This window comes from Cavia porcellus, unplaced genomic scaffold (assembly GCF_034190915.1).
Source record: "Cavia porcellus strain 051 isolate PalLab524CR breed Dunkin Hartley unplaced genomic scaffold, mCavPor4.1 scaffold_14, whole genome shotgun sequence".
NCBI lineage: Eukaryota > Metazoa > Chordata > Mammalia > Rodentia > Caviidae > Cavia > Cavia porcellus.
In genome coordinates this window covers 36785678-36812900 of record NW_026947497.1, presented here as the reverse complement: position 1 = coordinate 36812900, position 27223 = coordinate 36785678, and the positions used below count along the sequence as shown (strand labels likewise).

Below are 27223 nucleotides of genomic sequence, written 5' to 3'. Positions count from 1 at the left end.
GGGGACTTCCGGAGTCCGGATCCGGGTTCCTGGAGCAGGCTTGACGACTGTGCTGTTTAGTTTGAGGTTTGTACAACCTAGGGGTTCGCTGCGTCCAGGGTCCCGCAGAGGTCCTGGCAGGAAAGGGAGCTGCACTGCACTCTGGGAAGTGGCATGCACTGCAGAGAGCTGACCTCGTGGGGCAGAGGGCGGGGATGCCCGTGGGGCTCCTCCCGCGTGAGCGCCTTGGGCTGAGTCCATGCCCTTGACTGTCACCCTGGCCGCAGCCAACCTTCCGCACGACAGCACTTAGCGTTCAGGACAGAGTCCCTCATGATCCAGCCGAAGGGAAGCACTCCAGGGTCAGGATCTTTTTGCTTTAAATGAGTGTTTTATTTGCATTTGAGAAAGACTGTTGTACAGCGTAAACAAGATCAGTGAAAGAACCCTCTTAGCAGACTTTCTGTGTGTTCTGTATACAGCACATAAACTGTTGATGGTTTTTTGCCTAGCTTTGTAGTGCATCAGAATTTTTGTAAGGAAATAATATCTTCACTCAGTCACCGAATCTGACTGAACCTGAATTACTGAGGGTTTATCCTGCTGTCTGAGTGTACAGGATGAAAGCCGTTTGCACACCCACCTGCGCTCTTGCCTTAGAGAATTCATGTTTGCACAGGTAGGCAGTGATGCATTTCTATGAGGAGCACCAGCCAGCATCATGGTTTTATTCAGGATAGGAAAAGTATTGGGGGGGGGCATTTTACTCGTAAATTAACAATGATCTATGGGGAGGGAAAACTCTTAATTTTTTGAAGGTTCACATCTTACCTATTAAGACCACAGTTTGGAAAATCCATTCATTTTTGTGGATTTGTGTGTGTGTGTGTGTGTGCTATTACTCTAAGCCTTGTATCTGGTGGAGTAGATAACAAAAACGGAGTTTAGCAGCACACAAAGGAGACAGAAATATTAACCAATGATTAGGACATACAAGGTTTAAGATAACTTGAGGGCCAAATCTAGCCCTGGGTAGGAAGCCGAGAAAGCCTCCTGGGGAGGTGAGAATTTCTGTCAGAGTGCGAAGACAAGAGTTGAAGGCATCGGGACTTGGTTGTGCACACCTGTAATCCAGGAACTCAAGAGGCTGAGGCAGGAGGATTGCTGTGAGTTTGAAGTCAATGTAAGCTACATAGCAAGTTCAGGGATTGCCTGACCTGCTGAGACCTTGTCTCAAAGAACTAAGAGCACAAAAGTATGAAAGTCTACGCAAAATAACATCCTCATCAAAGAGGCAGAGTACTTGGCAAAGGCATGTGAAAAACTTTTTTGTATTATTCAAAAATATGGCAATGGTAGCTAAAATCTGTATGTTTCTTTTTTGATTCTTAATTCCAATGCAAAAGAAAGAAATCTCTAATAAAAATGCAGGGCTATGTCTGGATTTTAACATTATACAGTCGGGGAGGTCTGGATATCTAGGAGAGAGGTCTATATTTATTTTCCCACAAATGATGGAACAATGTCACAGTGATTCTTGGAATACTTGGAAGGTGTAATGAGTGCACTTGAAATTGGGTTAAAAATAAGCCACAGATTCTTTTGGGATTTCTTCAGAATTTCTTTGTTTAATCATAGAATGATTTTCCTCTTCCATTCATCATAAATAATCTACTTCATTACTTAACCATCCTTTTGAAAACATTTGGTATTTAGCATAAACACTGAACATCACCAGAGGTATGTTAATTTAAACAGAATAGGGAAGCATTTTAAAAAACAAAACTTTAAAAACTTACAATGTGTTAAAGATCAACATTATATCCCTTTAAAAAATCAAGTTTCCTAACAACCTTCTAAAAAAAATCCAGGTGGGAAAATGAGTAAACATAATTTATTTCTTTTATAAATACACTTGGACAAAACAAATGCATAGAACAGCTTGACAGTGCATAAACATAAAAACATTTTAAGATCTGAGTAATTAAATCCCAATAAACATGAATTAAAAATAAATTTTATTTCCTGTTCTTTATGGAAAAATATGCTATAACATTTGTGTTAAAAAAGATACAAACATATCACCAAAGCCACCAAAATGCACCACATAAGGATTATTTGAAAATAAAACACATTAAAGCAAAAGACAGAATGTTACCATAGCATTTTCAGGTGAAACTTATCCCATATCACACCTAGTGTAGGTGTTAGACAAGAGAGGTAGATAAGTTGAAAAGAAAATCTATATTCAGATAAAAAGGGAAAGGGATTTTTATGACGGCTTGGACATTTCCATTTACTCTAAAACTCAAGGAACAAAACAGCTTGCAGGAACAAAACATGAAAACTTTTTCCTGTGTTCTACAGATAAGCATGAAAAGCAAAAAGAAACATTACTGTAGTTTTAGACACTAATTCTCAGCCACTGCATATTACAGCCTGTTTAGAGTAGGTTTTTACAGGTCCTGGTACTAACCTTAGGACTCCTGTGAGACTGATGTGGTTCAATGACATAGAAACGTATCACAAGTAACAAAACACAAGATCCAGTTGTAACAATAATACAAATTTACACTACCGATAAACTTAGTAAGTTCTGAAGGAGTGGACTTTTGTTGTCTGCATACCAGTGACAAGGACGGCAGGTCCTGAGGGTGCAGTGTGGCCTCCGTGACACCCAGGATGCCGTATCCTGTGTCAGATCAAGGACATGAGGAAGGTCAGGAGAGCTGGCCGTGCCGAGAAAGCGCTCCCTTACCCCTGGGTATTGCTTCATTCTCTGCTTGGGTCCACTGAGCCTTCTTCCAGCCACAGTAACAGTGAACACTGGAGACTTCTTTACAAGAAAACCGATGCCCAGCTGGGGACAAATTATACTTAATATTCTGGCTAATGAATGGTCTTGTCTTTTTTTGTGCCAGTTTTTCTTTCCATCTGGCTAGGCAGAGTGTGTCTGTGTAACATTTGCTTGCATTCGTGACCTAAATTCATAAGCACAATACGATTTTGACTTTTTAAAGAGTGCTGCAAACATTTATCAAATCTAGGGAAAAAATGGTCTCAAATGTCTCAAGTGTGCTTAATTCAAAGTTGTGACAGGCTGTTCTCACCAGAGGGGAAATTTGGAAAGTGCTCAGCACATCTGTGCAACAGAAGAATCACAGAAGAGGAGCCTGTATTGTGGAATGTGAATATTCATTAATTGCTGCTGTTCTTAGACTGATTGTAATGTTTGTGTGTGTCTCACTTTGGCAATTGTAAGTATTGAGGGTGGTAGATAAGCAAGTAAGAAAGAAATTACAGACAAAAGAATAAAAACATACTGAGATATAATTAAAAACCCTGAAAACCAAGTTCCTTAGTTTACCTCAAAACTTCACATAGTTACTTCACTCATAACTCAGACATCAGGCCCTTCCTTTGAAGCAGCTTATAATAAATTTAAGACAACACCAGAGTTTCTTATGATGGGACTGAAGACTTTCTGTATGGAAACTATTTGAAGGAATGTGTCTAAAAAAAAAGATGTCAAGGAATGCAGAGATACCTCACGCTTCTCAGCATCGATTCTACCCATGACCCCTGCTGAGTTGATAAGAGGCATGTCACAGTTGTAGAAAACAGAATCACACAGTGAATCAAAATATGCATGAAGAAAACTTTGGAAATTTTCACTGTCACTGGAAGGGCATTTTCCTGATGGTGTGACCTCATTTCAAAGATTACAGTAACTGTTACAGAGTCTGCACAAAAGGTGACGACACAGGGAAGGTACGGTAGCTTTTGGTCCTTTGTAGGACTGTTTTCTGCATCGGGAACAAAGAAATTAACTCCAAAATACTGTACCACCCTAGCAGTAACCAGCAGAGTTATGTTTTGGAAATTACACTCTTGTTGAATAAACTTTAAGGCACTTAAACAGGTACATCATATTTTTCTGTAAAAAAATAAAAATATGCATCGAAGCAACATTCACAAGTACAAGTCTTCAGAATGGTGTGCTATGTACAGTCCTGTACATATATACACGGCTACGGGAAGTGCACCTCCTCGGTTATACTGTTGGCCTTGTCAACTTCACTCCCTGAAAGAAACGGAAACGGGTTGGTCAGAGTTACTCAGTGTCTACGAGCAAAGTGTAAGCATTGGTTAACGCCAGAGAATTTACACTTCTTGAGGAAGGAGAGGTCCACTAATTTGGATCTGGATTCTTCCCCGAAGACTCATGAGTTAAAGGTGGAGTTCCCAGCGTGGTGCTACTGGGAGGTGTTGGCACATTTACAAGACTCTGTGGGGTGTTCTGGTCTCGGATGAAACTCTCAGAGGGGCTTGTGCAACCTTGGTCTCTTCCTCTTTCTCTTTTTTGCCTCCCAGGTATGGGTTCAGTGGTTCTGATCTATTATATGCTGCCATCGTATATTGTGCCCAAAACAACAGAGCCAACTGATTATGGACTGAAACCTCCCAAATTGTAAGCCAAGTCAACTTTCTGTAAGTAGATCATCTCAGGTGTTTGTTACAGTAAGGGAAAGCTGACTGATGGGCCCACACAGATGCGTCATATAATCACTAGGCCAAACCTGTGGACACAGATTTACCTGCCCACCTCCCTGGCCAGCACTTTGTCTTCTCCCCCAGTCTGTCCTGGCTACTCATGTAGTTCTGCTCTGTACTAGATGGTGGCTCTGGGTCCCAATAGTGTTGTTTGCAAATCAGAGAAGCCTGCAAGGATAAATTCTTTGTATTTATTTTAGTGGTCAAAAATTCCAGGCCTTCTTGATTATTCTAAGTTAGACTATGCAAAGGGAAAAATAACAGTGTTGTCCAGTTTAGGCTCCCTTTTGAAAATGCTTCTGTTGTTCTATAGAATAAATCTTAGAGCTTTGAAACTCCTCAAACGAAAAAAAAGCACTTAACTTGCGGTTCACTCTGAGTGCATTTTGTTGATAAGAGTATTAGCATTTTCAAACAGTTTTTCCATCTTTTGTGAAAATTTATAAATTCTGAGTGACCAAGTACATAGACACTGATAAAAATAAACATAAATGTTAAGAGAATTTTCAAGTGGATGAATAGTAAAAGAGAGAGGATGCTAAACCACTCTGCTGCTAACTCTGAGTATAAATTGCAGAGCCTGATATAGAAAAGGGCTCACTACCATTTGGTTTGATAATTGAATACAAGCCCAGTGAATACAGGGGGCCAGCTAAATGTTTTAAATTGAATCTTAGAGCACTACATGAGCCTTCTAAAAATGATATTTGTATCTGGGGGTGTCATTGCAGTGTTGGGGACATCAAAGGAATCAGGGTTCCCAAGTCCTACATCGAGCACCAGCTAAGTCATGCTCAGGACCTCAACTCTCTGAGCTCACTTCCTAATCTGTAAAATGGGTCAGCAAAGTTTGCTCTGAACACCACAGCAGGTAAGCTCCAATCCAGGCAGCTGGGTCAGGTACACATCCAGAACCAAGTCAAGGATGGCACTGGCTTAGCACACACAGCTCAGTGGGCCCACTGTGGGCCTCTGTGTATGAGACACTGGGGACATGACACAGGATGGCTTGTCTCAGATGTCTCTCCTTCTCACACATCTGGTAACAGTTACTGCTCACGTACAGGAAAATGTAAGTGTTGCTCAGGCCACGCCACTGGGAAGGGGCCAGCTCCCTGGTGATATCATGTTCTATCATGGAGACTTCTTTGACTCACTGGCTTACTTTGCTTCGGTTGATAAATCCAGAGATCTAACGTGTAAGGAATTTCCACACTAAGTGTCGTGAAAGCAGTAATGCGTGGGCTCCTTTGCTACTGAGCTTATTTAACACACATAGTTTTGCTGTACAAAGAGATTATGCTTTTTGAAAAGTACAACTGAAGTGAGCATCCTAGGTAAGCCTAGGTGTTGAGAAAGGCACGGGAGGTCTGGACACAGATGAAGGGTGAGGTAGGGCAGAGACGGTGTGCCCAAGCAGGCAGTGAGCCCGTCTTGGACACCCATGGAATACACCCTTCAATATGACAGCATCAAAAGGAGAACTTAACAACTACAGCCGAAGTATAACTGCCTCTTACGTGAATTTAAAACATTTAACATCCAGTTCTTCTGTTTAAATTGAAATGTGTCAATGCCCTATTCTTATGTATTCAGTTACATTGTACTAGCAAAAGCTGGAGCATACAGAGTCCAGATGCAAGAATGACGTTCTGATCCAATCTGGATTCAAGTGAGGTCTTTCTGGAGCCTCACCTTCTGCCTTGACACCATCCAGGACTTGATGGTCGGCACCAGCACGCTCCCCAGGAGGATCTGCGCTGGGTGGTAGATGAGCAGGGGCACGGATATTAGCGAGAGGTGCTCATGGCCCGCAAACACTATCTTCAGCATTGGAATTCCTGGTGAACGAAGAAAACAGAAAACCCAGAGGCAAATTCAGGCTGTTGTCAAGGTAAAGACCTGTTCTATGAAAACCAGAACTTTGGAATAGGTTATTACTGTATTTCCCCATGTGAACGCACAGAACTGAAATGGGAAAGTCTCAAATAAATCAACAAACCTCTCTTCCTTTCAATACAGAAGGCTCTGAGCTGAGTCTAAAACATGAATGTGGAAAGGATTCAAGGGCACCAATAAATGTCCATTCATCTGAAAGAGGGGAGTCTGTGTGTAACGGGGACTCTTTAAGAAGGTTGAAAAATACTGGTGAGTAGAAATTGAAGATGGATCTCTTCTTATGCAGTGGTGAGACAATGTGATGGTCTTCGGGGAGGCCAGTGTGATACCTTTTTAAAGTCCCAAAGCTCACTTTCAGGAGTTGGTAAGATACCACGGTACACACTGCTGCAGGAAGAGGTCCTTTAGTCACAGGAACATCGATAGGATCTTTGCATATTCATTCATTCATCATTCGTTCATTCATTTAGTGTCTGCCTGTCTCTGTGTGCCTGCCAATGTCTCTCTGGTGCTGGGGATTGAATCCAGGACTTCAGGTGTACTAAGCACACCAGCTACATCACCGGACTAACTCCAGCCCTGCACACCCTCTTTTGATCAAGGATCTCAAAGTACTTTCCAATCACCACGCAAAGCTCATACGAATTTGCGTATGGCAGGTGAATTGTAGAATTAGTTCTGAAGGTTCAAACTCAGCGAGAGTCTTGATGGAGCCCAAATAAATGAACACTACTTTGTGAGTCTACCAATCTATTCAAAAAGGCAGGGTGTGCATGGTTTTCTGCAAGCAGCTGCCACAGAACATGGCTCTTGAGTGCTGACAGCAGTTTGCCCGTTCTTACCAATTGTTTTAGTACAGCCCTGGTCTTCAGAACTGCCGTGTACGTGTGTCAGCTTTTCCAGCTGGAGTTTCAACAGCCGGGCTCTCTGTGTGTTTCCTGTGACAAGGACCTGAGCTCCTAAGTGTGCGTGATGAAGGTGTATAAATAACTTTTTATTATAACAGGGTGAGAAAGGCTCAGCTTTTCCAGTTATTTTGACTTTGCAATACATTTCAAACCTTTATGCAAAACTTTGTTTCATGGCTGCGTGCTTTTTCACAGCCTCACATATCAGTGTCATAAACTGAAAACACTTAACTCTTCCCAACATACACTCTCTCAGAGCTTCCGAAGTAGGTTTAGATTTTTGTGCAGTTTCTGTCTGCACATCAATGTGTATTTTAAAAAAACCAACGAGATGTGAAAATTCCTTTTTTTTATTACATAAAAAGCTTTTAACAATCCACTTACTATTGAAAAGTAGAATCTGACGGGGAAGTCTTGAGAAGTTATTATAATGGAACAATATTAAGATCTGGACTTACTCCATTTTCAAAAACATTATTCATAGATCCAGGAATGTAGCTCAGGGGCACAGTCCCTGCCTGGCAAGTGTGAGGCCCTGAGTTAGATTCCCAATATCAGAAAAAAAAATTGTTCATTCCTTGGCCCAAAGGGATGACATTAAGAAACTGAATGGGGCACAGTAAAAGGGAAGCTAAAGGGAGGAAGTGACAGAAACATGGCGGGTATTTGTCCTAGAATGGTTTTCTGACCCTAAACTCAAAGATTTTGGTTGCTAGGCTAAATAACCAGGTTCCCCGTTTTTGGCTAGGAATCTGCACTGTGTCATTCTCTACAAGCTCAAACAGGCTCTGAGGAGAAGCCATAGACAGAGCCAGGTGCTGCTGCTACAACAGGTAAACCAAGAAGCCACCGCGCACTACACAAGACATCTAAATGTGAGCACATCACAAAGCCACCTTCATGTGATGAAGCACGTGGCAAAGAGCACGGGCTGTCACGCTCAGTATGTACCGAGTGCTTACTGTGTCCTGCTCTGCTCCATACCGACTCACCTGCTCCTCATGATAACCCAGAGATCCGTGAAAACCACTGCATTTGCCATTCCGCTGAGGAGCTCGAGAGCCTGGAGGTCAGGCAGCCTTCCCTGGGGAGCCCCAAGCGCGGCAGGTGCGCCGCAGCGCCAGGTGTCCTCTCTGCGCAAGGGCAGTTTGGAAAGGAGGGGGCCGGGCACTGCGGTGGGAAGCAGATGAGGGCCGGGTTGGTGATCAGCTCTGGAGGTCAGCAGTCCTTTGGGAACTCGTTCTCCTTGCTGCCCTCATGCTGGCCCTCTTCAGGGTCACCACGCTCTGAGCCTCTGGCTGGGTGAGACGTGAGGTGACTGCCGGGCTGCCTCCATAATGCCATGAAGTCACAGATTTAGATGCAAGCAAGGCTTGGCCTTTAAGAAGCTTATAGTGTTGGGGCTGGGGATTTAGCTCAGCGGCATAAGCACCTGCCTTGCAAGCAGGCAGTCGTGAGTTCGATCCCTGGTACCGATAAAAAGTTTAAAAAAAAAAAAAAAAAAAAAAAAAGAGCAAAGAAGCTTATAGTGTGCCAGGGTCCCCGCTCTTCTTCGGACCAAATGCCAACTGCCTGGAGCTCTCTTCTGGCAGCAGCAGCTCTTCTCTCTCATCTTGCGTTCTGTGACCCTCATTCTTCTGGTCAGCTGAGGCAGGAGAGGAAGAAGGTAGGGGAGGGTGCGGTTCCTTGTAGTGTTGCTGCTTCTTGCCAACAGCAGCCCCTCGGAGTCCCCAGCGCCAGTGCTCCTCCTCCCAGACAGAGGCCCTGCACCGCCAGGCCCTCTGCTCGTCTAGGTATAACCCTCCTCCTCTCCCGGGCTCCAGGCCCTCCCTGCAGCTCTTCCTCTTGTTTCCTCATGGCTCCTTTCCCCTTCCACTTTTCCAACAATGCTGAGCCAATTCCCGTCTCAAAAGGGGACATTCTGTTTTCCTGACAGACCCTTTCCCTACTTTGCCCTTTACAATCGTTTGCCTTACTTGAAAGAGAGAGAGGATCTGTGATGACTTGTAGCTGTGAGGACATCAGTCCAATGAAAGAGGAATCTCTCCCCACCACTTTGTGTGCCTGTATTACCTTCTTGAATATCTTGAGTATTTTGTCACAGTCATGGAAAACTAACACATCCTGCCCTGAGGGACTCACTGGGCGCCTTAGTGTACTCACACCTCTGTGCCTGGTGCTCCCTTCAGGGCACCATCAGCTGCCCCTCCCAGACTGTCCCCAAACCAGGCTCTCGGTGCTTAGGTTTGAGCCATCTGTGTTGTTTCCCACTCTACCATTACGGTGAACACTCTGAAGCGCAGATCTGATGATCAGGAGTTTACAACATGGCAGAGTCTTCTTGGTGGCACGGGAACTCAGTGGTCTAACCTCTGCACTCCAGCACTAGTACCGTCTCTTCCATCTATGGCTGTCCACACCCTGCCTGGCCTCTCTGCGCTTGCACCTTAGGATGTGTGTCACCCACCCTGTTGTAGTCAGGGGTTGTACACAGAGAACAATTCAGATCAGGACATGGAGTTTATAATATTTTTATAATGGTCACCGGAAGTTAACACCGGAAAATGCAGGAAATCTATCCGCAACACCAAAGACATAGATTATTTAGTCAAGAGTCTAAACCCCACGGCAATGTCCCACGAGTCCAGATAAAAACCCAGAGCTCAAAACAACGCCTCCACGAGTCCAACTGGAAGTCCAGAGCCCACAAGAAGGACTCACACCAGTCTCTTTTATGGATTCGTGCCAGGAAGACCCAAGGGTCACTGGTGGAAGCCAGAAAGTCTATTCCAGCAGGATGAAGCAGCTGTGCTAGTGGGATAAGGATTCTACACTGGAGCCAAGAAGTCACACTCAACAAAGAGCGGGGCTGTCCTGAAAGGCACCACAGCTGTCCTCAGCGACACTGAGGCCCCGAGCTCCTCCTCCGACAAGCCCAGTCGGGTATGTGCCAGGAAGCAGCGTGACAAGTTCATCCTGGAGACCAAGCAGCACATATCTTCCCCTCCGGAGCCAGGAAGCAGTGCTTGATGTGAGGACCAAAGCTTCTCCAGGAGAACCAGCAGCTCAGACAGCTACTTGTAGGAGAACCCACAATACCTCCTTAACGCCTCAACCCTTCAACACCTCCCTTCTTCTCCACCTATTTATCCTGGCAACCCTCCTCAGGTGGAGCATCTTCACTCATTGCATGCTGATGTAATCCAGCTGGCGTTAAGGTGACCACCAGGTCTCAATCCGTAACACACTCTTTTCCCTCCATGTTCTTTAGCCCTTGGTTCTTGGGTTGACTCCTCTAAGAAGCCAGGCCAAGTGGTCAAGACTAGCCCGCAGCTGCTTTCTCTTCCACGCTTATACCAATTCTATCCCTGAATGTGCTGTACTTGTTATAACCAGTATCTTGGCGTCTCCTGCACCAAGCCGTAAACTTTAGGGCCAGCAACTTTTATTTATCTTTGCACATACAGTAGGTGTTCAAAAGGAGTGTGTTGAATGAACAGATTTGCATTTTTTTTCCAGATCCCATCATAAAGTCACTCTGCAGTCTATTACCCACTTTTTACTACATTCATTAATTAGGAAAAAGAGCAATAACTTAAAAACCCAAACAAACTTACTAGAAAGAGTTTTCTTTTTAGAGCAAAATTTAAATATAGGCTTCTTTTCATCTTGCTATCACTGCAGTAATACAAATGAAGGAAATTAATTTTAATGCTCCCTGGTACTGATTCTATGTCACCATGGTTGACAGGATTCAACCAGACTTTATGAGATGGCATTTGACTTTATGGAAGTGAACACTACGCACGCATTTACAATTTTACAGGGACTTTAAGCTGTCATGCTGAAAAATGTTTATAAAACATTAATCAAAAATGCCTCTTTAATACAATGCATTGTCTGAAAGATGTTAGAAGGCACATATTGTAAATGGATTCTTTTTCTGACTAAAGTAATTTCCACCAAAAGCATTTCCCCATCGCTCTACAAGTACACCGTGTGGGTAGATGAAGAGCACTTTCCCAGCACATTACTACCTGATCCAAACACTTGGGAAATCACTAATGTACAGCGTGCCATATTTCCATGTCACACATGACACATTCGTCTAAAATTATCCAACAGAGTTTGACACCGCAGCATATTCCATAAGCAGAGCTTTCAACTGACATCTGCCAAGTAGAAACTTCAAGTAAGAGCTTTCTTCTTCTAACAAGCACGTAAGGATTTTCTTTTATCCTGTACCCAGGATGGGGACACTAAAACAATACATACAAGAACAAGCTCCCCGCCTCCTGCCCCTGCATTTTAAATATGTTTATTTTATGTTCTCTGAATTAGAAAATTCCCTTTGTATCTGTGTTCAAGTTTCAACAGTGACTACTTTCTGTTGGATGGACAGTTTTTATTTTTTCTTGAGAAATAGATATTTTTCTTCCTAGATTAAATATGGACTTTTTACCCCTCACTGAAGGTTGGCTCACTGTTCACAATATAATCATCCACTCAACACCACAGAGCTTTCATACAGTACTTGTGAGTGCACAGTGTCTCAATCATTCATTCATTCATTCATTCACTCAAAAATGCGTGTTGGGCCTCTCCTGTCAGTTACGGGGCAGGCTCCTGGGACACGAGGAGAACACAGACAAGGTCCCCAGGGTACTGGCTGCTGCTTTCTAGCAGCTCTTGCATCAAACACATCAGCTTTCCAGTGTCTTCTGGGCGAGCAAACCCCGGTGTCAGGGGCTTACCAAGCTTCAACAACTCAACGCTTGAGGACAATCTGTGACAAACTCTTTTGTCTTCACACAGTGAGATCGAGTCATCAGATTCTATAGACTTTTTCTTCATTTCCCTTTCTCCTTTCCTCTCAGTCTTCACTGCCATCTTCCTAATTCAGTCTTTTATAAAAATCAAGCCAAGATCACACTTCTGGGCTCCTGATAAGACTTTCTGTCGCCTCATCAATCCTACAAACCACAGCCAGATTAATCTTCCCCAAAACCACATTAATTAAAGGCATACCTTGCTCAAGAACTGCAGTGACTTTCTAGGCCCATTCATCAAATCTTCTACCTCAACTCTAGTAAAAAAAAAAAAAAATGACTGCTACCACCATTTTCTAAGTCCTAATGCACGTGTGTTCAGCTCGGCACGGCAGCATGTTCCGTAAGCATTTAGTCCTTACAACAGATCTGCGAAGCAGGTGCAACTTCTCCTTTGAACAGGAGGAAACTGAGGCTTAGGGCAGTCCCAGCAGCTTGCCTAACTCAGACACCTGGGCTGGCAGAGGCACAATCGTACCCCAGTCAAACTCACTTTTAAGCGCTAAGTTGACTCCTTTAAATCAAACTTTTCAATGGCAACTGCTGTCCCTGGCTCAGGCCTAGCACTCTTCTTGTTCACAGAAGCTGTGTTACATTTTTCTCCACAACGAGGAGATATTAACTCCCTACTAACTTCTTTGTCTCTTGAGGAATCACAACATTCTTCCATAATTTAGAATTTGATTTATGTTGCCATTGTTTTCGCTCATCTAGATTTTGGTTTCCTTTGATTGCAGGCAAAGTGTATCTTTCTATAAAAACTGCAACAGCGAAGCACGGGTCAGTGCTCCAGACACAAATGACGGATTGTTGAAAGACTAAGTGCTAACCTTTCCTAGGCTGAAGAGGACAGGGTGTAGAACAAATACTAGTTTTTTCACAAGGCTTTACGGAGAACGCACTCATACGTGCCCTTTTGGGAAAGGTATGAATACATTTCATAAGGCAGAAGTACATTTGATATGGCAGGCAGAAAAGAAAGAAACTGCATGGACCAACAACACATAATTTGAAATCAGTACAGAATGCGTGGGCTAAGAGAGAAAATGTATTAAAGAACACTGTGTTTTGAAGTCTAATATTCCACTGGCTTTCTTCCTTAGCTAAAAGATAGTATCCTCCAATCACCTGGCTCATTTCCTGTCTTTCAAAGATTCATTCGCCTGAATTCACATGACTTGTTTTCCATTGAAGCGCTGTCTCAGTTTCATTGAGTTCTGGAGGGAGCTGCTGGCTGCTCTGGAATCTAGCTACTTCTCTCTAAGTTGCCATGGTGATTTCCCACTTTTGTTTAGTTTGTTCTTAGTTAGAAACATCCATAAGTTTACTACCCAAATGTCCCACTCATTGTTATTTGAATTCTCTTACTCCTGGGGAATCTCAGAAAAGCTCATATTTGCCTTTCAGATTCATCAGGGAGGATGATCTAGGAGCATAATCCAAGGAGCCAGCTGCTGTCTGAGAACCACAGCTACCCTTTGTGGACGCTATTACACACCAGCTTCTGCATCCCCTTACTTATCACACGGTGTGTATACACACGCACGCCTCCTTTTCAGAGACAAAACAGTCACAGGAAGTCAAACTCCGTGATCCATCCAACATCAAACAAACAGGCAATTAAATGCAGTCTCTGGGGTCTGAAATGGGCCATCAAAAGGTACAGTCACGATTTTAAAATTTGGCTAGGAAAGGCTCTCCTGAGGGCCTAATCAGGCTAGTTTTTGGTAGTAATAGTGGCTATGGGATGAGGCTATGGAGTGAAGCTTTAAGAAGCCTGGAACATGTGTATTTTTTTCTACCAGTGGGATGCTGGTTGTGCAAATTATTTGAACTCAATTTTCACATCGCTAATGGACCCATTATTGAAATAAAAAGTTGATGAAATAAGTCATACACAATGTCTGGTATATAGTTAATGCTCACCCATTATGTATTAGACACTCTTCTGGATACAGTGAATATACGGACAAGCCCCGTGCCTGTAAGGAGCACACCTGGGTCTTCTGTGCTAGGGAGAGCAAGTGGAGGGCACAATATGGATGCCAGGTGAATGGCAGGTTCCCGATGTAACAAAATCATGGCACAGGGCAGAGATACAATATAGCACGGCTATCCAGGAAAAAAGTTGCTGGGCAAAATTCATCCATCAAGTAATTGGTTATTCTAAATTTTCTCTTGGAAGGAATAAAAAGAAAGGCCAGTTACTTCCAGGTTGGTGAATATGACCTGGCTTGCTGTCAATTGGCCTTGCCTTTTAAGGAGGTGTTTATAATAGATGATCCCGAGAACTCCGTTTTGGTTGCAGTCCTGGCTATGGCAGCTCCCGCCAAACCTTCTGGATCTTTCCAAAGGCCGTCAAAGGGAACTTTATGGTGAGCCGCTTGAAAAGGGCACAGGAAGTCACAGATTGCCTGCCTTGAGCTAATTCCCCTGCCGTCATCTAAATGGCTGGTTATTGGCTCAAATTTTCTAAAGTATTTTAATGTAATATCAGTGATTTACATTTTACATGCATCCCTGTTTTTCTCAGCATTCCATCCTAACTGGAAACTCCTGCTGTATTTTCTTTGGTATGATTCACCACAGAATCAAGACCTCTACTGTTGCTTTATGAGACACAGAGGAATACATTTTCGTTCTTTTCACACAAAGAGTCATCCAAGATGAAGTGCAGACTAAATGATAAGTAATTAGAACTCTCTGGGGACTGTGTCAATGGCCAATGACTGGGTTCACGGGATCCATGAAAGCTGAGCATTTCCAAATCACTGGACACAGAGTCATCGGCAGCAGCTCTAGCAAAACCACTCAGCTGAACTTGTGGCAGGAAAACAGGGCAATCTTATACCACCCTAAGAGATTGCACAAATGGAATTCTCATGTCTGCCCCTTGAAGCTTGGAAAGTGGTTATCTCTATAACTAGCATCTGAGAGCAAAAGGGACACTAAAATCCACACAGGAGATGTCAGCCGAATATCCTGCAGACAACTGGATCCAGATGCTCTGCTGTCCCCAAAGGGCTGGATTCCTACGGAGTCTCAGGCCTGTCCTCCAGATGCTTCTCCCTCTACAACTAGGAAAAGTTGAAAGCCGTTTTTCTTACAAGTGTACTCAGGAATTATCAAGCTCTGCTAAATAGGTGTTGATGTAACATTTTCCTGAAAGACCTAGCCTTCCCTCATCTTTAAAATTGGAACTAAAAAAGATTCTTTTATTCAGAAAAAAAATTAGATCTGAAAAAGGAGGAAAAGTAATCAATAATGTTATAAGCTAGATGGCGAAGGCCATTATGAAGAGAAAGGAACAATCTTTCTTCCAGTAATAAAGACCTTGTGGAAAAAAAGAAAGCAGCATTTTGCCTCAGTCTTTTGGCAGGCACACCTGACCTGGGCCTAGAGGCTGCCGCCACGGAAGGTTTTGCTCTTTACGGGTTGTTGTTCAGTCAGGACAGTGACTGTAGCGAATACTTACACAGTGCCTACTCTGTACCAGGCACTGTTCTGAGGGTGCCCAAGAACTGACTTGTTCACTCCTCAAATCCACCATGTGGGAAAGCTACCAGTGTTATCCCTGTTTTTTAAGTGAGAAAACAGAGGCAGCAGAAAAGTAAAAAATTTGGTCTGTTCTGGGCCCCACGCAGCCAGGAACAGGATGCAGCTGGGACACAGCCTGGCTGCCCCTAGAGCCTGTGCTCTTCTCCAGCTCTGTGACGGAAGTGGTAATTTGTGAGTCTCCTTAGAACCCTGGAACAGGGATGCTTGATTATAACATCATAGAATAATGGAGGATTAAAATGGGAGGAAAATAGTGTTTATCCAAGAAGGTCTGAAAAGAAAATAAGGGCTTCTATCCATAAAGGTACTTACGTCTGGCAGCCTTTGCCTCCTTTGAATGAAGTTTGGTTCATAACCATTTTTAGCCCACTAGGAAAATTAAAGATTGTGTTTCAGCTTTCAATTACCTGGGCTGTAATCCTACCACTTCACTGAATGGCTTATGTAAATAAAGACACAAGAAAAGACCAAAATGAGCAGCTGGTGACATTTCTGTTTTGAAACAGGTATGTTCTGATTGGGAAAGATGTTTAATGAATGGCCCAAGCCTGCTCACCAGATGCTGACAATGAAACATTTAACTCTACCAATTGAAGGTTGCTGCCTCAGAAGATTAGGTACACCCTCACCTGTCTGACAGTGTTACAGGAGTAATTACCAGACAGGGAATTCAGGAATGCATTAAAGAAGTGAGCAGTGAAGCTTTCATTCAAATACTGGCTCCGTCTTCCTGGAGAAGCTGCCATGTTTACGGAAAGAGGGTGGGTGGGAAGGAGTGACATTACTTTCTTCCTTTTCTAAGTTGTGAACGAAGAGTTGTGAGTCTTCTAAAGACAAAATCTGGCTAATGTTCACACTCACAAGCTGTGACACCATTAAAAAGAGAATGAGAATTTCATGTGACAAAAAAAAACACAAGGTTATGACTAAATTTAATGTGGTCACCAGCACAGAACTGGCCCCATCTGGTTAGTTCTGGAAATCCTTGCTGCATTGCAGAGAGATTTTTAGATGTCTTTTTATGCAACTGGAGAAAAGCACTTGAATCTTTCTAATTTTGAGGTGGAGAGAAACTGTGAGTGTGACACGAGCGCTCACCAATCCCCCCTCTACCACTTACATTTCAGTTTTTCCTAGAATGTTATAGCAATAATCCTATCACCTGACAGTGGAATTTCTACAAAATGTCTTAATTGTGGTTAAATGGTGAATGTAAGGTGTGACCCAAATTTACGCTAGCTATTTTTGGTATACTTTTTTTTTATGTATGAATGTGACCTTAAATCATCTTCTGGTAGCAATTTTCCTCTTGCTGGGACTGTGTTTATGGGGAATAAACATTTTAGAAGAAACTTCTGACATATGAGAACATGGTAGCTTTGATTTGAGGAGTAAAGATTAGAGTTACCTGCTCTTAAGACTTAGCTCTCTTACAAAGGCTGAGTCAGGATTCTGAGGTTCACCTTGGGTAGATAATATCTGAAAATCCACTCCCCACCTTCATTTGGCTTCAATGATATAAAAATGGAAAGAAAATAACTCATTTAGAAGACTTTTAGAGAAAGAAAGAACTTAAAACCCTAGAAGTCTGTTCTGGAAATAAGGACAATTTTCTAATCTCTTGTTTTCTTTTTTGAATACTTAAACATATCAACTCATAAGCACATAATTCTTATTTTCAAAAACAAGTTGAAACTAATGGGCAACTCTGCTAACAAATTGGTGGACAAAATTTCATCCTGCATTATTTTTGGGACAGAATGGCACATGCATGCTTACAAATCTAGTGGATGAGTCTAATGTGGTGATTCTTGGACTCCACTGCACATTTGAACTGCTGAGTAGTTTTTGAAAATTATGAGCCTGGCAAGGTATAGTAGCACACACCTGTAATCCCAGCTACTTGGAGGGCTGAAAGATTGTGACTTTGAGGCTAGCCTGGGTAACATAGCAAGACTGTCTCAAAATTAAAGAAATAATAAAAAGGGCCGGGGATGTAGCTCAACCTTGCCTCCTGGTTTTTATTCTTTTCTGGGTTTGAGCAAAACAAAGACTATCAGCCCAGGTCTGTCCTGAAAGGACACTCCTGGGTGTTGGGGAGGGGTCCTGGAAAATGACCAGGTAAGTATGAGTGATGAACCAAGTATGCTACGTGGTACAGCAAGAGAACTCGACATAGACCGGCACTGTGTCCCACCTCTGCCATTTATTCACTGTGCAAACAGGGATGACTTATATGACCTCTCGAGGCGTGACTTCCGAGCAATCCTAACTGTTCTGCAGGCCAATCATGAAGATCACAGGAAGTAAAGCAACTGAGTGCCTGGCAATGCCCAGCATATAACAAGAACCAAATAAATGCCAGCACTGTCTTTCAGCATTGCAGAGTGTCTTCATGTCTACTGTCTGATTTAATGCTCACTTCTACCTTGTGAGACAGGAGTAAAATATGGGCCTGCAAGGCTGGATGTGTGCATGTCTGGCTGACTTAGACTTTTGTATCATTTTATTAGCAAAATAATTCCCCAACCTCTCTATGCTCTGGGGAATCTCAGGTTCTCAGCTTCCTGTATCTGCCCAGGCCCTGAGCGATACCATCCCGTCCAATACCTTAAAATAGTATCTATAGGCTGAAAACTCCAGCCTGGACCAGAGTTCCAGACTCTACTGCATATGGGAAGGAACCTCAAGCTTAAAATGTCCAAAACTGAATTTCTGATATGCTGCCACATCCTTTTTCTACCACAGAAATCTGCTCCTCTGCAGCCTTCCCTATTCCAATAGAAGAAACTCCATCCTTCCAGCCTTCAGACTAGACTTCTTTTATTCCTCTTTTTCTCTCACTGTCTTTATTACTTTTCTCTCATTGCTGAGACAAAATACTTGATACCCACAAGTTAAGAAAGGAAAAGTTTATTTAGCTCACAGTTTGTGAAGGTTTCAGTCCATAATCAGCTGGCTCCAAAGAAGGGTGGCATGGCAGAAAGGTAATAATTCATGGTGGTGGAAAACAGCAAAAATGACAAGAGCAAAAAAGTGGAGAAAGGAAGCTTGTTTTCCTCACTTATATTGGATTTAGGCTACCAGTCCTAGGGCAGGTGTAACACTCCCACATTTCAGTGCCCTCCTCTTGCACAGGCTCAGGATGTTTACAAAGTGAGAATCCTGGCACCCTGCTGAGTCACTTAGTTAAACTTTTCTACTTCTCAAGTTGACACAATGAAATCAACCATTACAACACCCTAGAGGGTAAACAGCCACTCCAGGGCATGTCCTCTACATTCTAGGATGTAGAACTGCTGAGTTACTTGGTTCTCAAACTTCTCAAGTTGAAGCAGTGCATCAACCATCACACTTACATACAGGTCCACTTCCTCGGCAGCTTCTGTTGTAAAACTATAGCCGGACTAAAAGGCTTCTCACTTCTTACACTTGTAACACTTTTGAATAAACCACCCTACACTCTTGTCTGGATTTAAAACCTTTTACATAGATTACTGATTCTCCTCTGCTGCATCATTCCACCCACACAATCCCATCTATTCGTAAGGGAAGCCACAGGGATTCCTTAGAAGAAGTGTGATTTGTCACTTGTCCATTGAAGACCCTCTTAAAGGGAAAGTACTTTCAGTGGTCAACTGGGCCTGAGTGTTGTAGGCCCCCACCTCTGCTCATGATCTTCTACCCATCTGCTCCAGCTCTAATTTGCATTCTGTTCCATAAATGCTGGCCTCCTTTCCTTCTCCAACATGCTAAGCACACTCATGCTTTGGATCCTTTATCTTCTTCTATGGACCCGCTGATTAGAATCTCTTTCCCCTAAACATTCACATGTTTGCTCCCCCTTTCCTTTAGGTCTTTCATCCAATATGCCCTGGAACTCAAAACCTTCCTACTTTCACTGAGGTACCCTATTCTCTTTCCAGGTTTTGTTTCTCTCCCTAATACCAACATCTGGCCTACCATGTACCCAAAGTTTTGTCTGCTTATCCCAAGGAGAACTGCAAGTTCAAGTCCTACCTAGGCAACTTGGCGAGACCCTGCCTCAAAATAAAAAATAAAGGGGGTGATTGTACCTTTGGGGTCTAGAAAGGGCCTGGCACACAGTGGGCATCAAATATATATTTGTTCATCCAATGAATGAATGAAACAACTAGACTCTGTTTTAAAGGCATCTTTTCATTATCCTCTTAAAAATAAAACTTGTTGCAAAGCAGCTGAGGGATGCACCACCCTTGCAATATCACGGCTGTGCTCCGTTTTTTATAGATGACAATCTCAAGCCTGCTGGCTTCCTAGGGCTCAACCATCTTTCAACTTGTGTCCAGTGTTTGTCTCTTCCTGCTCTCAGTATGACTTGTCAATAACCTACTGTGAATCCCACAGCTTTAAACAATGGGTAACTATCTTTTATTGCTGACTGGGCTTGTTTGGATGTGGGTATAGATGGAAATGAAGAGGGTTGTGTGTCCCCCATGCTCCAGCTGCAAGTTTATTTTTGGAGCTGGATGTCATTAAATACAACCTGTTTAATAATGCCTGGCTCAATTAGGGGAACTTCTAGGAAGAGACATGACCAAATAAATACTTAGAGTACTACAACTCTGGAAGGAGGATTGCCATTCACCCGTCTCTGCTTGTATGCTGAGATGGAGGGACAGAACTTCAAGTGGAGTCTCCTGGGTGACAGTCTTCACTTCGTACACAGTAAACATGTATTGTTGTGGTGAACGTTTTAGTACTTCTGGAGGCAAACTGTCTACATATTAATAATAAACCCCTCTGCAACTGACATTGAATGTGCTGATGAATAAGAAGTCTTGGGAAGCAGGTGATTGCTGGCTGTCCTGACTATGGCAAAGCCTTATCAGAAAGGACCAGAGTAGGACAATAGAAACAGACAATAGACAATAGTCTCTTTACCCCTTATGAAATTTCTCTGAGAAGTATATACTTAGGGAACATGACTTGATCACTAATGTGTACAGGTCATCTCTGCAGAGCAGGGCAGGTTTTGGCTATGGCAGGGTGTATTTTAGTTTGAAACAGATAGAAAAGTATGGAATGAAAAGCTTCTGACACTGGGAGCTGATATGAAGCAGTACAGTGACAGTGGTTATATAGTTTGAGGGGCCACTGTATAAGGTGTGAGATTTTCCACATCTCTTTGGCACTAAGCTCTAGGGTAACAACTGCAGGTAGAGCTCAGCTGTGGTGAAGGTGAAACACGGAAACACTTGGCCCCTCTTGCCGCTGCTCCATCACTCAGACTGAGCTATTTCCAGAGGTAATTGAGACTCAGCTATTTCCAGAGGACTGGTGGTACGAGAGAAGGGACCTGGGCTTGTTTAATTAATTCATTACTGATGCTGGGGATTGAACCAAGGGCCTTGCACAAGCCCGGCAAACACTCTACCACTCTTCCCATCCCCAAACATGGACTTTGATGTTGGAGAACTGGGGTAAAATCCTGACTGTGCCATCTACCAACTAGGTTAGAGATGGTGAACGTTCACTGATACCAGCCTGCTGTGGCATGCGTGTCACATGTTCACCATCACTGGTGATCTTACCTGAGAAACCTTCAGTTTCTGCATCTGCTCAAGGTGAGGTTGCAATAACTATCTCAAAATGGTCTGGAGTTCAAGTGAGACGGTGTATGTGAGATGCTCAGTACAGTGTCTGGCACAGAGCAGCCTCCATCCCCTGTGATACCTGTTAGGGCTCTTACTGTCATTGTTATCATTATTAAGTGAGTAGAATAATGAGAAAGTATTGTTTAGCTCCAATTAGTAATCTACAGACTGGCCAGGGAAGGGGCTTGGCCTTAAAACATTTAGGACGAGGCCTGAGTCCTTCTGAAGTGAGCGTGGCAGCTGCTGAAGATGCAGCAGGAGCAGAGCCCTGCTGCCTGCGGCCGCCCAGACCTCTGCACTGTTGTCTGGGTATGAGTGCTCTGGACACTACTCTGACTTCTAGAAGGCAGCAGTCCTGACTCCGATTTCCTTTGCCAATCCATTTACATCATTTGTGCTTTGTGAGAGTTTTCAAAAAATTATATATATGGATAATGGGTAGCTATCTTAGAATAGCAGGCATTCTGAAATTATTTTAACTAAGCTTCACTGTTACTCTGCCTCCCAGGAAGAAAATGACCCTGTCTTCAGCAGTGAGAGATGGCATGACACAGACACTGTTCTTCTGTTTGGATCATGCTTTATGAAGGACTGGCCCCCTTCCAACTCACACGCTGTGGTTGAACCATAGACCCAAAGAACTCAAAAGGATGTCTGAGGTTAGGCAAACATACGGGAGTTCCCCTACAGATTAGTATAACTGGTGCCAGGCTTCCACACTAAAACCGTGAACGAGGAAGGAGGACATTTTCGGAATCTAGGTCCAGGCCTAGTTTTTTTTTTTTTTTTTTTTTTTTAAAGCTTTTATTCTTTATTTATCTTTATACAGTATTATTAGTGTGTCATGAGCATTTATTTTCTAAATACTTTTGACTGATGGGCCAAAAAGTATCTGAAAGCAGGGTATACCAGGGCCAAGCTAATATAAAACCACCACCTGTCCAAGGTAGATTCAAACTGGTTTCCACTGTCATCAAAAAGCACTTTTACAGACCCTGAGTGAAGATCCTGCTAGGTCACACACTCCTGAAAACACCTGGGTTCATGAGCCAGCACCTTTGGAGGTGAGTGAGCCTGGGGTATCCAATGTGCTAGCTTTCACACTTTAATGTGTAAAATGCTCTTATCAAATGTGTGTTTCTAGTCTTGTCCTTAAACATTCTCAATCAGTAGGCCTGAGCTGAGACTCTTGCTATGGTTGACTCACTGTATCAACTTGAGAAGTTTGGAAGCTTAAACTAAGGGACTCAGCAGGGTCTGGGTCCTCCCTTTGGAAACATCCTGTCCTGTGCGGGAGGAGGGCAGAGGTTCCATAAGTGCTGCCTGCACCAGCTCTGCGGGTGTGTGTGGGGTACTCTGCTTACAATATAAGGGAGGAGAACAGGCTTGCTCTCCCCCTTTTCACTCTTGTTGCTTTTGCTGTCTTCTGCCACCATTATGGCCTGTCTACCAGACCACCCTGCCTTGGAGCCTGCTGATTACAGACTGGAACCTCCACAAACCGTGAACTAAATAAACCTTTCCTTCCTTAGTTTCAGCATCAGGCATTTTGTCTCAGCAATAAGAGAAAAGTAACTAAAACAATTCTATATTCTATTTGGTTACTTTAAAATTTTTTTTTTTTTTGTCTTTTTCTATTTTATCAGTACCGGGGATCGAACTCACAACCACACACTTGCAAGGCAGGCGCTTATGCTGCTGAGCTAAATCCCCAGCCTCTACTTTTAATTTTTAAGCAACCAATTTGTTATAATCTTGACACCTGTCCTTTGGGGAATAGCTAATTTTATGGTGTCCATGTGAAGGGCCCAAGATTCTATAGCTAATTACATAACTGCTTCAAAATTAGAGAATTATCCAATGACAGACCTAGAAGGCCCTGGCCATCATCCAATCCAAATGCTTCCCAGTCAGTGGCCCCCTGGACTGAGAGGTTTTGAAGAACAGGGCTTTCTGGGTACTTTCCTGAGGCTTAGCACTGTGGCTAAGTGGTTGGAGTGGAGTCATGTGACTTGGCAAGTTATTAGTCATTTTGAACCTCACTTTCCTTATCTGAGGTGACTGTGGGAGTGATGTGAGCTGGTGGACAACTCCCAGATAATGCACTGTGGCCAAAACATGTTTAAGGTAGTGAAGGCTGGCTCCACAACCTGGCCAGGTTTTAATGAAAGGGAGCTGCCAATGTCCAGGGCTGGTTTAATTTAACTTAATATGTGTTAGCAGTCATGCACAAAGGTAATTGATGCAGCCTATCCTGAAAAGTGGCAGTCCGACCTCTGACTTTTCAGGTGCTCTCTAGCACCTCCCATGAGTCCTGTCTTGAGGCCCATAAACAGCCACATTCTGGAACAACCAGTGACCCTAGCAATCAGCCCCAGGCAACCATAGCTCCTCCTTACACTGGATGAACACAGAACCTGGAGGTATCAAACGCCACTACATTCCTGAGGATTTTACATGCCTGGTTTCGGATTTGCTAGATGCTTTGAACAAGTGGAAGTATTCTTAAAGTTTTTAGGCAGTTCAGGTATCAGTGAGGACCATTTATGATGTTTATCATGCAAAGTAACAGGTCAGCTATTTGACCAATCAAAACTTGTTTCTAAAATCATTATGATCATCATAACTCTCTAATTGACAGAAGGATGGATAACAAAAGTATTTGTTGTAGCTGCCCCTGGAGTATTTCTTTTCTGATTGAACTGGTTACTGAACACACCAGTGGGAATTTCTATTAGAGCAAATGGCTGTTCCTGGTGTCGAGGTCTTAATATACACAGGATCACTATATGGTCAACACCAAAGTTCTTTAATAAAGTGAATTACTTCATAAAACAAGTCCTTAGCACAGTGTTTGTGTATTAACTATCCTAGTAATGTTAGCTCTTATGATTAGTTTTAGGAACATGTTGGATAAAACAACAAAAGGTATAAAAACTGTTATGTAAGTTCCATTACTTAACTCAGGAATGACAGCAAGTCACAATTTACTTCTGTTATTATTATTTTTTTAATCAGAGATTTGGGTTGAAGATCAGTAAAAAGGGGAGAGTTGAATCCAGAAGCTACATGGTAACTATCTGAGGAAAGCATGAAACCTTCTTAGGCAAGATGTAAAGCATGTTTTCAGACCATTAGTGAGCTGCAAAAATCAATTCTGAATTGCACTGTAAAATATATTTATAGATGTAGATTGTGGTTTAAAAATTTGGCAGTTCCTGGTATAGCATGGGAGGAGAGGAGAAATATGGCACACCAGGGTGTCGGTCTTCTAGGTAAATATCTGGTAAATCCTTAAAATGAACAGTACTTAATGGTTAGGCTGGGAATGCTTCAAATAAGTTATATTACCTTTACTACTTTCTATCTGCAACCTTTGGGTCTCCCTAAAGTTTGATCACAAAATCTAGATATACTAGCAGTGATTTTCAGATATCAGTTGCAGAATTAGAAATCTAAAACCAAATAGTCCACAAACCTCTGTGAAACCTAAGTGTATCACTTTGTTAGAGAAACTACATCTCTTTCTTTTTTTTATTGGACCAAAAATAGCATTAAATAAACATTAAATGATGCACCTTTACTTCTCTTTACACAGTGGTAAAATCTACTGGGTCTATAATCTCAGTGACAATTTTAAGAATCTGTCAAATGGCAGAGGCCCCGTACGGGCTTTCCTTTCACAGCTCTAGGCAGAGGCAACCTGCAGGACAGAAATACATTTATGACTATACTCCAGAGTATTCTGTTCTCTGGATTTCTACTTTAACAGTCAGTCCATTGTCAACAGCACAGTGGCTCTTCATTGGCAACAATGGAGTGCACGTCTCATGGAAGGTAAGGCTGGCTTGCCAAGATCCTCATAAAATAGGATATAAATTTTTGTTTACAGGAAAGCAATATAAGAAACAAATGCCAGTTTATGACTGGGCCACATGGAAATATATTTTTATAGATGTTAAATATTTTGAAACTGTCTTAAAGCAGCAATGTATTCAGAAGTAATTTTCTTTTTAAACAATTAATGAAACAATTCAAACACAAGCCGACATGTCACATTCACAACAATTGGAACCACTTAGGACTTTTTTTGGTTTTTAAAGGCTTTTATATCCTCTAATCATTTACATTTCTGAAGTTAAGAGGTCTGAATTCTAGTTTCTCTTAGTTATAACATCTGGAATAAATTTAACAATTTTTCCAATGCTTTCATTTTCCATATCCAAATAAGATAATTACTGACTTGATAATAATTCAAGGTTGTTTATGGGTAAAGTGCTTTTTAAAAAGTGCTGTCCAGGTAGGTATTGGGTAGTTTTATTAAGGTAATCTTTACACTCTAATAGGATCACAGATTAGCTTTCATATTTTAATTCCATTTTATTTTGAGAAAATGACCCAAATATTATTAAATGATATTTTCAACCCAAACGGTATTATCATCTTTTAACATTCTTTGAAAATTTCCAATTGAAAACAAAAAGATCTTCTAAGATTATATTTCTCCTATGACATTCTCTGGAGAATGTGAAAGTATTTTTAAACATTTTTAGGAGGCAGCAGCATTCATATTTCCTTTGTGGTGATACTTGTGACACTGTTTACACAAATGTGCCTTTCAAGAACACCTTTGGTTTGCATACACAATAAAGAAACCATTATTTCACAGTGCAGAAATATCAGTCATAGATTCACAGGAACTTAAAACTGGAAGAAATCTCAAGTTATTAGTTGTGTATCGTCTGACTGTACAGGTGGGGACACCAGACCTATAGTAGTCAACTGGTTTCTTCCAGTTTTCAATGAAATAATTGGAATCTGGATCCAGACCAGAATCAAGTATCATTGTTTTTCCTGAATCCTTTATCTACCCAAAAGGTACTTTAGCTTAATGCATAGTTGCTTGTCACTGTTCAGCTGTGACCACAGATCCATAATAAAGCATGAACAACATGAAGAACAAATGCCATGGCTGGGTCCTTACACAAATGTCTGTAAAGGGCAAAACATGCTGAACTTCTAGTAAGCACCAATCATAATGCTGTATTTAAAATTTAAATAGCACGCACTTGATCAAGAGGCAATTATGTTTATGTACCAATACTCCCAAATGAATATATTCATTATATGTCACAAACATATACCAATTAAAAAAAAGAAATAATTTTCCAACTAAGAAAAACTGGGAATATCATTAATGGTCACCAATAGTGAGTTCCCTCTGCCATGCTCTGAGATTATGTACTTTGATTCTGGTACTTAAAACTATTAAAAACATAAATATGTGCTTCATTTAAGGATGTTACATATCCTGAAACATTATGTTTCTAGGTATAGTGAGAAAATTTTCAATATATTGAAATTCCAGACAAACAAAGTGACTTGAATACTCAAGGGAAAAAGATAAAGTCCATGGAATATCTTGGATCAAGGTTTCTTCTTGATGAAATCTATTGACTGTGCACTGAGACATTTGTAATTAGGATACAAGCTATTCTTAAAACTCTGCTATGTAAAATATCTTTTTGTTATTATACAAGTACTGTTACTCAACTACAATATAATCTGAAAGAATTCATGGCTTTTATGGAAACCCACAGCAAGGGATACTGTCTTGACAAAATACAAAACTGCCTCTTATACTAAGTCAAACTATAGAGTGTAGCATACAAGCCCAGTAGTATTGTTTTAGATGAAGCACAGTGATAGCCCTGCGCTTCCTTTAAGCCTCTTCTTTCTTACTGAATGAACTCCAGGGAATGGCATCATGTCAGGCTTTCCAGATGGATTATGTGAAGCCATAGCTCAATGTCATTTTCAATAGGAAGCCTCATAATTAAAGGTCAAATAGTCACTTCAT

The 27223-nt window shown here is 42.1% G+C and overlaps 1 protein-coding gene and 1 long non-coding RNA gene across 5 annotated transcripts in view; one reads left to right on the top strand and one right to left on the bottom strand.

Annotated features, from left to right (window-relative positions):
* LOC134478695 (uncharacterized) lies at positions 1-13761 on the top strand. The gene is made up of 3 exons (XR_010051477.1): positions 1-66; positions 4354-4470; positions 13577-13761. It is a non-coding gene; the product is annotated as an uncharacterized LOC134478695 (long non-coding RNA).
* Positions 1577-27223, bottom strand: part of Slc10a7 (solute carrier family 10 member 7) — a 241857-nt gene continuing 216210 nt past the window's right edge. For 3 of the 4 annotated variants that reach the window (XM_013160396.3, XM_013160398.3, XM_003476840.5), the window contains 2 exons: positions 6229-6374; positions 1577-4063 (listed from right to left, as the gene is read on the bottom strand). In XM_013160396.3, the coding sequence (XP_013015850.1) occupies positions 4034-4063; positions 6229-6374 (176 nt within the window). In that variant the 3' untranslated portion in view covers positions 1577-4033. Of the gene's footprint in view, positions 4064-6228; positions 6375-9855 lie in introns of those variants that run through there. The other variant, XM_063260808.1, reaches the window with a different exon arrangement.